This window comes from Octopus sinensis, linkage group LG23, assembly GCF_006345805.1.
Source record: "Octopus sinensis linkage group LG23, ASM634580v1, whole genome shotgun sequence".
NCBI lineage: Eukaryota > Metazoa > Mollusca > Cephalopoda > Octopoda > Octopodidae > Octopus > Octopus sinensis.
This window is the reverse complement of record NC_043019.1, coordinates 23,558,207-23,572,620: the sequence shown is the minus strand read 5'-3', so window position 1 is coordinate 23,572,620 and position 14,414 is coordinate 23,558,207. Positions and strand designations below refer to the sequence as shown.

Sequence of the window (14,414 nt, the reverse complement as noted above, 5' to 3'; positions counted from 1 at the left end):
GTATATGTGTTTGTGTTTGTGTGTATGTATTTAGTCGCTGACCAGACGATACACTTCGAAACCAAAATCTCGTTATTTTAATCAGTAAAGGTAACGATTTATTATCGAATATTTTAGTGCTTGATGATAATATTGTATTGTAGCAAAATTAACCCTTTAACCAAGGGAAAAATAACGATAAATGTTTATATATATTCTGCATGTGAAAAGATACAATTTCGTGATTCTTTATTAATGCTACAGAGAAGAAAAAAAAAGGCAATCTGTTCTTCTGTTGAAATTCTATCCACATTTAGGATGCTTCACAAGAAAATTGACCTGAGTAAATTATTTTTCAAAAGAAAAACCTTCTTTGGAATTTGTTTAAAGATAGATAAAGCAATATAGCAATGATTGAAACATTTTGAAGATTTTGAGTAAAACATTTAACTTACGCTTTACATTGCATTCATCTCAATTCCTTTCGTTTTGAAACAACGAAAGACCTTATAACAAAAGAAGGCGATCTTTCGTCTCTAGTAGACCTTTCCGTCGATTTCCGTAAAAAAATTTTTTTTTTTTTTTTACATATGGGCTTGCGGGAACTTTTGAAGTAATATACATACATATACACATACACCGAGTAAAAAATTTCAGTTATCTCTTTCTTTCACTTCACACACACTAACAGAAGCACTTCACTTACACAACATACTGTCTGTCTCCCACACCCCATCAAACACACACACACATGTCCATCAATGCTTCCCATGCACGGTAACTTCAAAAGAACTTCCCTCGTCATAAAATCGCTCTCTCTTAGTCTCTTTCGCTCTCATTACTTCAAAAGTTCCCGCAAGCCCATATGTAAAAAAAAAAAAAATTTTACGGAAATCGACGGAAAGGTCTACTAGAGACGAAAGATTGCCCAAAAGAAATAACTCACTGCATCTTATAAAATTGATGCCATATTTTCAAGCATATTCGTGGAAATAATTCTAAAACATCCGTCACTCTTTCATTAAGTGATCATATACTATAAAAGGCATTCTATTATAAATATCAATGAATTATCAATTAAAAGCATCGATATTTTCGCGTTTATTGTCCATGAGAAGTAATTCTGGACATACCTGCACAGATGTAAACCACTTGGACTTTGTTTCCTCATAACTTTCAAGAACAATATGTATCTTTCAATGAAATTTTCTCCAAATACTTGTCAAATGGTGTAGGTTACGATTACATCAAAATTTAAGGCAAACAAAAATGGTGGCCACGAACACATACATGCTGACGGACATCACATTATATCTAAAAAAATGAAACTTGATATTTTGTAGATCATCATCATCATCATCATCGTTTAACGTCCGTTGTCCATGCTAGCATGGGTTGGACGGTTCAACTGGGGTCTGCGAAGCCAGAAGGCTGCGCCAGGCCCAGTCTGATCTGGCAGTGTTTCTACAGCTGGATGCCCTTCCTAACGCATAATATATATATTTATATATATGATGTGTGTCAGTATGTATATGTGCTTGCCCTCCATTTTTTATTTTATTTTTTCCTCAACAAATTTCAATATAAACAAAGTCGGCAGGAGGCACACTTGTATTGGTATGTTGAGTTTTTGTTCTAAGTGATGGCCATCACGTCTGATTTGAACTGACCACACCAACTGTTCCAAGGCTGGTTACGTTGACAAGGTAAAAACTGGGATGATCACTACTTATTGATTTAATAAAGTTTGGTTATTATTTCATAATTAACAATCAATTATAAATTTTAAAAACTTATATAATCAGCCAAGTTGTCAGACATTGCTTGGAATATAGAATCAAATTTTTGGATTTTAAATGATCGTTTATGATGAAAGGAATAAAAAAACTGACATACAACAGACAAGAATCCTAAATCATAACTTAACAAGAGTAGGCAGACATTACTGGAAGAATGTCATGTTTTAGCTGCAAATCAGTTCTCTTAATTTAATATGTTTAAGCCATCACATCAATGTCCCTTCAAAATATGTCTTTTGGACACATGAAAGAAAGGCATCAATATGTTCTTTGGTTACCCTGAGATATTAGAGCATCATTAATTAATCTATGTAATCATCATCATTGTTCGACCGTGGTCGAGACAATGGAATTTACCATGCTACGCCAGACTTCACGGTCCATCATGGCATTACGGAGGTCCTGTTGCTGGATGCCTGTATCCCTGGAGATTACATCAGGGTAGGAGAGTGTGCGCCCTCTGGTATCGCGAGTAGATGGCTTCCAGAGGAGAAGAGTAGAAATTGCCTCGTTTTCAGCTCTACAACAATGTCCAGCAAACTGGACTCTCCTACCTTTCACAAGAGATGACACAGGTGGTAGTTTCCCATATATTTGCATTTTGGTTGGATGGCGCTTCCACGAGAGATTTTGAGCTCTCAAAATCTATGTAAAGTTAGGCAATCCCTTTTCTCATTGTTTTTATATATTGATGTCACCTTTACATATTTTCTTTTTCCTCACCTGTTCAAAGGTTTTTGCAAACGTTCATTTCATTTCCACATTTTGCAATCTTTCAAGTAAATTGCAATACTTTTCCCCATTAAAGGAATATGGATAGGCTCTATGGTGGAAATAATAAAAGAACTAAATTTATTGATTTATTTTGATAAGAGACATTCAACTGGAATTTTCATAACTTGTCTCAGACTTTCTGAAAATGACCACTCCTTTTAATTACTTTTTCTTTCAAACTACTAGACCAGAATGTCTACTGTTGGATATCCCTATTGGAATATTGAATGTTATGCTCGATATCAGAATACCAGTAACACCAATCCAGGAAATTTAGATGAAAATAATCTTGAACTAAATGGCATCTGGAAGGTATTTTATAAATAAAATTAACTGCAGTTATTCTAATGCTTTCTTCTTTCAGTCTTTGTAATAGTGTAATATATGGTTTTTATGACATCACAAAGCACTTGACAGCATGTGATGGGGACATTTATTGCACTACTGGAACTAAATGGGGTCATCTGCCAGGGTTAAATAGTTCCTTTTCCCCTAAAATCGGATCGGAAGCACTCCGTCGGTTACGACGACGAGGGTTCCTTTAATCCGAATCAACGGAACAGCCTGCTCATGAAATTAACGTGTAAGTGGCTGAGCACTCCACAGACACGTGTACCCTTAATGTAGTTCTCGGGGATATTCAGCGTGACACAGAGAGTGACAAGGCCGGCCCTTTGAAATACAGGTACAACAGAAACAGGAAGTAAGAATGAGAGAAAGTTGTGGTGAAAGAGTACAGCAGGGATCACCACCATCCCCTGCCGGAGCCTCGTGGAGCTTTAGGTGTTTTCGCTCAATAAACGCTCACAACGCCCGGTCTGGGAATCGAAACCGTGATCCTATGACCGCGAGTCCGCTGCCCTAACCACTGGGCCATTGCGCCTCCATTCCCCTAAAATAGTAATTCAAGGACACCCAATCCTCGATGAGTTGCCTTCACTGAGAAACAAAACTGTTTTTAACTCTCTTATCTGATTCAAAATTGACTCAATGTTCTAGATTTGTGATCATTCAAACAGGTTAATTAAACTATAAATTTGTCTCAGGACTATGCTGGAGTATTGGAAGGTAATTTGGTGAGTGCTAAAGTTAAAATCTAAACTAATTAATATAAAATAATTAGATTTTTACCACCCACTTAATTGCATGTTATAAGCCTTCAGTGTTGGATAGTGTTGTTGTTGTTGTTGTTTTAGAAAGCCATATTATGTGAATATCAGTTTGTGGTTATATTGGGCCTGATACCACCAAATATACTGTAGTTGAACATGTAGTTGAATATATATACTGTAGTTGAACATATACTGTAGTTGAACATATATACTGTAGTTGAACATATACTGTAGTTGAACATAAGGAACCCTTTTTTGTCAAAAATTAAGTTAAAGAAATATGGGAGTTTCTTATACATGGATAGTATTATAATGCTTTACAAAACTTTTTTTCCAAATTTAAGCCCCCAAAATTAGGGAGTTCCTTATACACGTTAAAATACAGTAAAATGAAATATATGAAACACTTTAATGACATACACTACCGTCAGAAATTAATTAGCACCCTTGATTTGCTCTTCACTCAAGGTATGTGCTGTCACCTAGTGGCCATATCTCGAACTATTGCTTTGTTGCAAGTTCACTGTTGCGCAGAACGATGACATAACTTTGTTTGCAGAGCAGTTTGAGAGTCTACAGCCTTATGATGTTGACATAGCAGTGCAACAACAACTTGGAGTGCGGATGCAGACAAATCTTCCTTTGTTTAATAGATATAGGTAGCGCCTCGCAAGGACCGAAATCACACCATACTAAGTTTTCTCACGCATAAGACGTTTTGAACAGCTCATAGGTTAATTGATTTAACCTATTTAATGTAGAAATTTGAGAAGTGCTAATTAATTTCTGACGCAAGTGTATGTTCTTGGGCCTCCATTAGTTAAGGTTGATCATGTATATGTACAGGTTTATGCATGATTTTTTTGAGCAAGACTGGCAGTTTCCCATGCATACAAGTCTCCTTGTTCCGTGTCACTGATGTTGAGCCAAGGACAAGGCACCCAATGTATGCTGTTACAACTTGGCACCAATGTTATTGCCAGCATCATTGTCAGTGGAGAAAGAGCCATAACCGATGTGTGTGTGAGAGAGAGAGCTTGTTTGTGATGTGTATGGTGGGGGGCAGGGTGTTATACTGTCGATTATTTTCATTGCTCAAAATTAATTGTTTTTTTATATTTTATTTTATTAATCAGTATTTCTTTTCAACACCAACAAAACAAATCAAGCTTTCTTTAGAGAATTCCTCACATTTGACTGTAACACAGAATAACACTATTTTAGTAAGTAAACTTTAAAGTATTTTATTTATCCAGTGTTCATATAAATATTGGAAATTCTATTCCGATAAGTATTGTAATATTGTTAAACAAAATTTACATTAAAATGTTCAAACCAAAAGAGACAAATCTTGAACATTTGTAATTTCATTAGTAACATGCGAACTGGTCACCATGGAATACCACATGTTTGAAATACAAATATTTGAATAAATAAAAGCAAAGTTCCCTAGTCCTGTTCCCTACCAAAATAATCCCTTCTACTATGAGTACAAGGGCTGTAATTTCGAGGGAGTGGGATAGCCAACTGGCACTTATTTTATCGACCCCCAAACATACATACATACATACATACACAAATACATACATATATACATATATACATACATACATACATAAATACATATATACATACACAAATACATATATACATATGTACATATATACATACATACATACATCATACATACATACATACATACATACATACATACATACATACATACATACATACATACATACATACATACATATAAACTTACATACATGATTGGCATCTTTTAATTTGTCTACCAAATCTCTTTGCAAGGCTAGAATCACCCTAGGGCCATCATAGAAGACACTCTTGCCCAGGATGTCTCACTATAGGACTAAACCTGAAACCATGCGGTTGAGAATCAAACTTCTTAGCCACACACCCAAGCCCCACAACTATATATATGTAGGCATATATGTGTGTATGTATGTATAGTTGTGTGTGTGTGTGTATGTCTGAGACATAAACCTAAGAAACGTTTTAGGGATGCTGTCAAAAGCTACCTTAAGGCTATTAATGTGAAAGGGGAAGACTGGGAGCAGATGACACAAGATCAATAGGTTTGGAAACAAATGATCTACAATAGATGTAAAGCATTTAAAGCTCAAAGAATTGAACAATCTATCTTGAAACAAACACTTCGTAGACAGGACTTAACTACAATCCCTGACACTTTTCTGCTTAGAAATATTTGCAAGATCTGCAGTAGAGTTTGTTTGTCAAGAACAGGACTTGCTAGTCACATAAGATCTCATGACAGGATTTATTAATTGAAGAGATGGCCTTCTGTAAAGAAGCAGCAATCATCATCATATCATCATCATCATCATCGTTTAGCATCCGCTTTCCATGCTAGCATGGGTTGGACGCTTCAACTGGGGTCTGGGAAGCCAGAAGGCTGCACCAGGCCCAATCTGATCTGGCAATGTTTTTTATGGCTGGATGCCCTTCCTAACGCCAACCACTCTGTGAGTGTAGTGGATGCTTTTACGTGCCAGACGAAGCTGGCAAACAGCCACAATCGGATGGTGCTTTTTACGTGCCACTGGCTCGAGGCCAGTCGGGGCGGCACTGGCAATGGCCACGTTCGGATGGTTCTCTTACGTACCACCGGCACTGGTATCACAGCTGCAATTTCCATTGATGTTGATCGATTTTGATTTTGATTTTGATGCATATTCATCGTAACACACAAACATAACACATATTTACAAATATGGTTAGACCGATCCAAAGATAGATGATATTTATTAATTATACAGCATTAACATACATATAACTATTACTTAATAATATACCATTACTTTCCAGGAAAACCATGCTGTTGTCGGAGGATCAAGCAATATAACTGTATTTTTTTCTGCTGACTGCATGTTGTTTGTAAATCAATTAACGGAAGTAAGTATTGTAGAAGGCGGCGAGCTGGCAGAAACGTTAGCACACCGGGCGATATGCTTAGTGGTATTTCGTCTGCTGCTATGTTCTGAGTTCAAATTCCGCCAAGGTCGACTTTGCCTTTCATCCTTTCGGGGTCGATTAAACAAGTACCAGTTACGCACTGGGCTCAATATAATCGACTTAATCCATTTGTTTCTCCTTGTTTGTCCCCTCTGTGTTTAGCCCCTTGTGGGTAGTAAAGGAATAAGAAGTAAGTATTGTATTCAATGTCCTTGTTGTTGCTTCTTTTGTATATATATATTATAAACATTTCTTGTATGTGTACATTTAAGTCAGTCAGGATTAGTGGAGTAATAGCTACAGTCATGGCAAGCCTTATCAGACTAATGCTTAACCTGAATATCTTCAGGATATTCAGAATATTGTATGGAAAGGGATCGGAGAAGAAGGGCTCTATGCCAGACTCTTGTAATGGAATAAATTATGCAAAAGGCAGCCCAAGGCCAGGTGGAACAAAATCTGAATAATGTTGCAGGGTGAAGAAAACAAAATAGCATTGATTATCATATAAAAGTAACACCATCATCAGTGATTTCCCCTTAATTGCACAAGTACCTCTCTCTGTGGTTCTCTCAAGTAGTGGACTCTTCTAGTGAAAGGTTTGTTATAGGGCCAATCATAAGCTTATCCAGATATTTAGTAACATTATAAAATATTTCATAATTTCTTCCTTTGTGAAATTAAACTGAGAACCAGATAACTAAACTGGTAACCAGAGAAATATATTATTGTTTTGTGTTATTTAACCCTTTAGCATTCAAACCGGCCATATCTGGCCAAAATATTTAACCTGTTTTATATTGAAACTGACCAGATCTTGCCACTCACCTCAGCCCTACCATATCGATCTAAAACTAAAAAAACCACATCACTGAAATCTCTAAACTACAAGATAATGCATGATTAATTCAAACCATTTTAAATAAACAAACATCACATTTGACAGAATTATCTGAACACTAAAGAGTTAAATTGCATACCAAGTTGTTAAAATTAAATACATCAAATTTTCCATTGAAGCAATACTATTAAATAAATTCCAATTTTTTAACTGAAAAGAATGTTTTATAAAAGGGCCTAAGACAATGGTCATGTGGTGAAGATTATTTAGCATGGCTACATTTTCTGTGTTGAGAAGTGGTTGTCTTTATGATAAAATGTCTTGTGTGTAATTACATTTTGACTTGGTTATTCAGTTGATAAAGGCCAAGAGAAGTGAGGGTTTGTCTGTGACTGCTGTTTTACTTTGGTAAGCAGTTTGTTGTGGCACAGCAGAGATGGACTTAAACAAAGCCCTCTATACAGAATTACAAACACTATCCGTTTGTCAATAACAGTTTTTTTCTAATTAACAACTCGTCAAATAACACATTAAATTTAATTCACATTTTCTAGTTTTGTTATACATTTACAGAACTGCATTCGCCGTTTCAAAATAAAGTTTTCTGTGAACAATAACAAGAGTGGTGAAGAATCCTGTCTTCATAGTGTAGCAACTTTAGCAAGGTTTTTCACTATAAAACAATTGTATAACAGCCATGCAGAATACATAGCCAAGGTAAGTCATATTAATTTCTATTCCTGTAATTAAAAACTTTGCAACTCCACTCACAATAGCATCAAAATTACGGCAGAATTTGAATGTAAAGATGGATGGAATACTGCTAAGCATTTTGTCTGGCATGCTAAGGATTCTGACAGCTTGCCACCCTAATAATAATAATAATCTTTTCTACTATAGGCACAAAGCCTGGAGTTTAGGTGACGGGGAGGCAAAAAATTTAACCTCAGCAGGATTTGAATTCAAAATGTGAAATTGCTCTAAAAGCTCTGTCAACATGCTGCCTAATAATAATAATCCTTTCTGTTAGAGGTAGATGGCCTGAAATATCATCAATACCAGTGCTCAACTGGTGTTCACTTTATCGACCATAAAAAAGATGAAAGGTAGAGTCAACCTCAGGGGAATTTGAACTCAGAATATAAGGACTGCTGCTAAGCATTTTCTCTGGTGTGCTAACAATTCTGCCAGCTTGCCACCCTAATGATGATAGTAATATTATTATTAATAATAATAATAATAATAATAATGGTTTCTAATTAAGGCACAAGGCCAGCAATTTTAATGGGAGGGGGTTAGCCAATACTATCAACCTCTGTACATATCAACACCACTCCAAAAGGATTGATACAACATTAATTATACATCATATAAAATGTAGACATTAAAACAACAATGTATGCACACACACACACACACACACACACACACACATGCACACATCAGATAATATGTTTCTGCACCGTTTCCATCTACTGAATTTCACTCACAAGGTTTTAGTCAACCTGAATTCTGATAGAAAACATTAGCCAAAGATGTCACCCAGCAAAATTTGAGAGAAGAACATGCAGTGTCCAAGTTCTGAACACCGTTTTAAATAACTGAGAAAGCTTATAAACTCCCTAATTTCCTTAGAACTCCAAATATCAGTAAACAGGGGTAGAAATACTGCCACAAGAGATGGTGCGAAATCATGGGCAGATTTACAGAGAAGATTGTAGGTATATATGTGTGTGTCATGTGGGCATTTTATCAAATACTGCTGTGGTTTCTGTTGAGTTAGGGAATGAAAATGTATTTCTCGGGCCATATGAACAAGTAGTGGCGCAGGAGTGGCTGTGTGGTAAGTAGCTTGCTAACCAACCACATGGTTCCGGGTTCAGTCCCACTGCGTGGCATCTTGGGCAAGTGTCTTCTGCTATAGCCCCAGGCCGACCAAAGCCTTGTGAGTGGATTTGGTAGACGGAAACTGAAAGAAGCCTGTCGTATATATGTATGTGTTTGTGTGTCTGTGTTTGTCCCTCTAGCATTGCTTGACAACCGATGCTGGTGTGTTTACATCCCCGTCACTTAGCGGTTTGGCAAAAGAGGCCGATAGAATAAGTACTGGGCTTACAAAGAATAAGTCCCGGGGTTGATTTGCTCGACTAAAGGCGGTGCTCCAGCATGGCCACAGTCAAATGACTGAAACAAGTAAAAGAGTAAAGAGTAAGTAACTAAAAACACTTGTGAACAATTAACAGAGGGTATTTATTTATTGTACATAGTATTTTCTGTGTTGGTCTTTTAACAAATACTAACAGCAATAATTACATTCTGGGAGAGAGAGACATTGCTTGGGATTTATGATGAGTTAACTGGTATAGCAATTTGTGGTTGGTCCATCACAACCGAAAAGTAATTGCACAATATTTGTGGCAATGAAAATTCTTCTCTACTGTCTGCCGTTTGTCTTAATCAACTGGATGTGGTGATGAGAATGGAGACATCATGTGGCTGCCTCACCATTTTGTGATTACCACCAAAAACCACCTTTATATAGGGCACAAAGAGAGAGTTCTAGAAAATCAAATCATGTGATGGCTGCACATTGATTGATCATTTAATAGGCTGATCACATGAAACTACTATGGTTTGGTCGTGAATGTCTGTTTGCCTACCAAGTGATTCAGTTGTGAATCGCTGCTACACATTGCATAGATGTTCCTTTGCAACCACTCCATATGTAGCACATCACTAACCACTAGAATGAAAGTTGTTGGATAGCTCAGCTTACCATTGATTGAAATAATTTTCTATATTTGAACCATTATATTTTCAGGGTTTTGATGCCAATACCGCATTAGCTACCACAACTCATGAAGAAGTCACAGTTGATAAAATAGCTGAAGTAAATTTTGGAATCAATTTTTATTTTCTTAAACAGTCAGGTTTTAATATATATATGTTTTTACGTATTATTTTTGTATTCATATTTGTGTAACATCGTCCGTTTTTCCGTCCTTGTTTTGTATACATTTGAAGCTTTCTTCCAAGGAATCTAATGCACTTAGCTTAGTTTTTCCTTGGGGCTAGCCAGATTGGAGCAACCTCAAGATTAATCAGCCAAAATTGCGAGGATGATCCGATTCTTGACTGAAGATTGAAGGCTTCGAATGTCCTGTCCGTGTTTTTTGTATCGTCTCCTAAATGTTTTGCGTTCTTGTCCCAGTTTGTATTTTTATACATATAATATATATAACCGCGTACGTACCCTCTCTCTCATATATCATCATCATCATCATCATCATCATCGTTTAACGTCCGTTCTCCATGCTAGCATGGGTTGGACAGTTCGACCAGGGATCTGGGAAGCCAGAAGGCTGCACCAGGCTCCAGTCTTGTGGTTTCTTCTTTCTTTTTTTTCTTTAATTACAAAAAATTTCTGATGCAGATTTTGTTGACTATGAGAAGTGAGAAGATGGATGCAATGAAAGGAATTAAGAATCAGGTGAAATGAACTGAGGAAGAGAGTAGAAAGGAAGAGTTGCATTTGTACTGAAAGTAAAGTTACAAATGAAACAGATGGCAAATGGTTATAACATAACCCATCTGTGATATATTAACAAAACATCTGTAACATATTAAACCTCTGGAAGATTTTCAGTAGGGAATAAGATTTATGAAAATATTAACAGTTTACAGAGGAGCAAAGATAAATTTCAGTCATGTCATACGCTATATGTTTATTGCTTTTTATAAGCTAATATGGTTACTTCAACATATAGTAATTTAATTAGGTATATATGTATTATATATATATATATGCCTTACAATTTTAACTGTTTACACCAGTGGTTCTCAACCCTTTTTTATCTAGGGACCCCACCACCCCCACTAATTTCTTGTTTCACTCTGATGGATCCTTGTAACCATTTGATGTTTTAAAAAATCCTATTATATTTTTGTAATTAAATATTTTTAGAAACTGTTAAAAAAAAGTTGTGAAAATATTTTGCGTCTTATTGAAGTATAACTAATTTATTGCAGATAATTTTTCACAACAAAACCTCCTGTGGACCTGCAAGGGCTATATGGACCCTGGTTGACACAAAGGAGAGACGGCTTATATAAAACTGAAGAAAGTATAACCAGTCCCTTTCTTTCTTGTTTTGTCCACAAAATTATGGTGGCCATGCTGGGGCACTACCTTAAGGGGTTTAGTCAAACAAATTGATCCTTGTTCTAACATTATATATCTATAAAGATAGGGAGAAGAGCCAGACAGAGAGGGGTGAGAAATCAGTAATTGTATTTGACTGGTATTTTATTTATCAGTCCCAGGGATTAAAAGTAAACCTGGCCTTCGCAGAGTTTAAACTCAGCATACAGAGAGCCAGAGTATTGGTTACAATACTCTAATGTCTACCAGTCCACCCCGTCTTATGTGTTGTAATCATATTTTTGTTCTTATGTAAGTGGAGAAGTAAATGAAAGATTTCTTGTCTTTTTTTTTTAAATAAAACTATCTTTACTTATATATATATATATCTATGTGCCAGATCTTACTGAAGCAAGACCAAACAGAACTGAGTAGAGCATATCAGGCAAGTAAATTCAAAGAAGAAAGACTTGATAAAATCCTGCATCTGTGTCTATCTGATCCAATGTTTCCAGTTTTTGTGAATCAAGTTGAACAACATATTTATAATCTGAAAAAATAGTTCTTTGAACCGAAAGCATGAATATTCAGTAGCTTTTGGATTATGGAATACATAGTCTGACATGAGCACACACATTCACACACACACAAACTAAATTCTAACTGCTGAGATTGTTAGAAATATTTTCTTAGGCTCTTCTTTTACGTATCTCAGAAATCTTGAAGTTGTACTTGATCTGAGACTGTATGTTGACATACCTCATGAAATAAAAGTGAATTTAACAGTTTTGTGTGTTGTTAAATGCCTCTTCCATGCTGCAGCTATCTAAGAAATTGTAGAATGACGGTGCAAAGGAGGGGTGATGAGAATGGCTCCTTTAGTATGCCACACGGTCGATTACAATAAATATAAATGAGTATGAGTGCCAGAAGGGAAAGAGAGACACAACCGGTAGAATGTTTAAGAGAAGATTCTATTGATAGGTTAACATGTGTGTCTTTGTGTGCATCACATATGCATAATAATAGACAGGCTGTCATGTATACAAAGTGTGTATGTGAGTGCAATAAAATAGTGAGTATTGAAAGAGTCTATAATAGGACGCTAGAAGAATGTTCAGACACAAGGATGATAAATACCAGTTCATAGTCAAGGCACACGATAGTTGAAGTGCAGTAACAAGAAGTTGAGGCTGCAATGCGGAACCAATTGAGGCACGTGTCATGTGTGAAGCTGTGGCTACTATGCAGAGACGGTTACTTGTTACAGGAGCTCTCACAGGTTGTATTTGCTGTTAGCCATGGTGAAGTAATACACAAACAGTGTTGAGATAGAACCTGTGTGACGGTTGCTGGTGGCTGTGTACGTAGAGAGATGTTGTTGGCAATGGAGATGGAAGTCCTGAATGCTGCTGGACGAAGTCAAGTCTCCATGTGGCTGCTGTTGTGTTGTCACTGGAACTGGCTCTGTGGTCAGTGGTTAGACCTTAAGAGGTCTGGAACCGAAAGACGGTGTTGAAGCTAGCTTTTTATACAGTACTATCGGATCACTGGATGTTTGGAAGAGACTTCTCATGTGACCTTATAAGAAGGCTGTGATTGGTTAGGTTGCATATTGGCATGCAATAGAGCAAGAGACAAACGTGCGCCAATACCAACCAATCAGAGTAGTAGACACAACAGGGCGCAAAAGGGTGGCCGAAGGCTAGCTGTTATCTACTACGTCCATACTTATGTATATATAACAGAGAGAGAGTCTGTTACAGATAAAATCATTTTTTCTTTCTATCAATATGTAATGTTCATGAAACATTCCATTTATATTTGCCCCTTAAATGTGGCTAACTCTTAAAGGTGGATGCTACTGTAGCTTGTAGCCCCAGGAGAACACCTCCTCCAGCTGGCTATTGACACACTTTCTGTGCCCTATCAGTATTTGCAAAGGGAAGCTATCCTTCCCATCTCCAACCTGATGTGATACACACGGACCCGAGCTTCATGCCTGCCGCTTCAATAGAAATCTACGGATGCACAAAACGGAGAAAATGAAACAAATATGGACTTGTTCCGAAACACCCCCGAGTGGGGAATGCTCCTCAAAAGTAACCCCCAAATTCCTGTTCTTGGAATCTACATAGTCCGAGATATATTTGTAGAAAATTTCATTAAAAAATATCAATTTTCTTGAAAGTTAAGGCGAATTGAAGTGGACGCCGGTGAATTTTCCGAAATTCCCACACCCCACCCCTCTTAAAACACTTTTCCCCAAAAAAGTTTTGCATATTCGGAATTTACACGATATAACATATTCGTAGACAATGTTATGATCATCCAAAGTCGGGAAGGGGGGCAAGAATCTGTAGTTATGTTATATATATCTATATATATAAAACTCTAGTTGTGTGAGTGTCTGTCCCCTTCGATTTAGATTCCTAACTCCTCCCACATTTTGCGGTGCAGTTTAACCAAATTCGGGTATCTTATAGTCGTGATTCATATCGAGCCCGTCTGACTATTAGCGCGCGTCAACGATGAGTCTACGATTTAAAAAATAATTTAACATCATTTTTTATTCCATTTTAATGCATAAAATGCATCGTGTGTCGAGTTGGCGTCCACGCTCACAGCTGCACCTGTTTGCTTCTCCCCCTTCCCTCCCTCGTGAAGCTGTGGGGAAGGGAGTGTAAAGAAATCAACGTCGTAATGCGTTGTGAAGGAAACCAGCGTTCTTTTAGAACAACGACTTCATGGCTTGAAGACACCAAAACAAAAAT

At 36.8% G+C, this 14,414-nt stretch overlaps 1 protein-coding gene across 3 annotated transcripts; it reads left to right on the top strand.

Moving 5' to 3' along the window:
* On the top strand, positions 1-12,429 carry LOC118767608. Of its 3 annotated transcripts, none has more exons than XM_036512440.1 (7): positions 1-90; positions 2,739-2,864; positions 4,801-4,887; positions 6,512-6,598; positions 8,073-8,216; positions 10,321-10,389; positions 12,041-12,429. In XM_036512440.1, exons 2-7 carry the CDS (start codon positions 2,745-2,747, stop codon positions 12,200-12,202), a joined length of 669 nt encoding a protein of 222 aa, XP_036368333.1. In that variant the 5' UTR covers positions 1-90; positions 2,739-2,744; the 3' UTR covers positions 12,203-12,429. The 3 variants fall into 3 exon arrangements, with proteins under 3 accessions (XP_036368333.1, XP_036368331.1, XP_036368332.1); XM_036512438.1 differs by lacking the exon at positions 1-90 and adding an exon at positions 1,071-1,208; XM_036512439.1 differs by lacking the exon at positions 1-90 and having other exon boundaries at positions 2,467-2,864.
* Positions 12,430-14,414: the final 1,985 nt, after the last annotated feature.

Coding starts and splice junctions, on each gene's coding strand:
- LOC118767608 (XM_036512438.1), top strand. CDS start 1,167: ATGTATCTTTCAATGAAATTTTCTCCAAATACTTGTCAAATG. Junction 1,209..2,738: donor CTCCAAATACTTGTCAAATG/GTGTAGGTTACG, acceptor TCAAACTACTAG/ACCAGAATGTCTACTGTTGG. Junction 4,888..6,511: donor CACAGAATAACACTATTTTA/GTAAGTAAACTT, acceptor ATTACTTTCCAG/GAAAACCATGCTGTTGTCGG.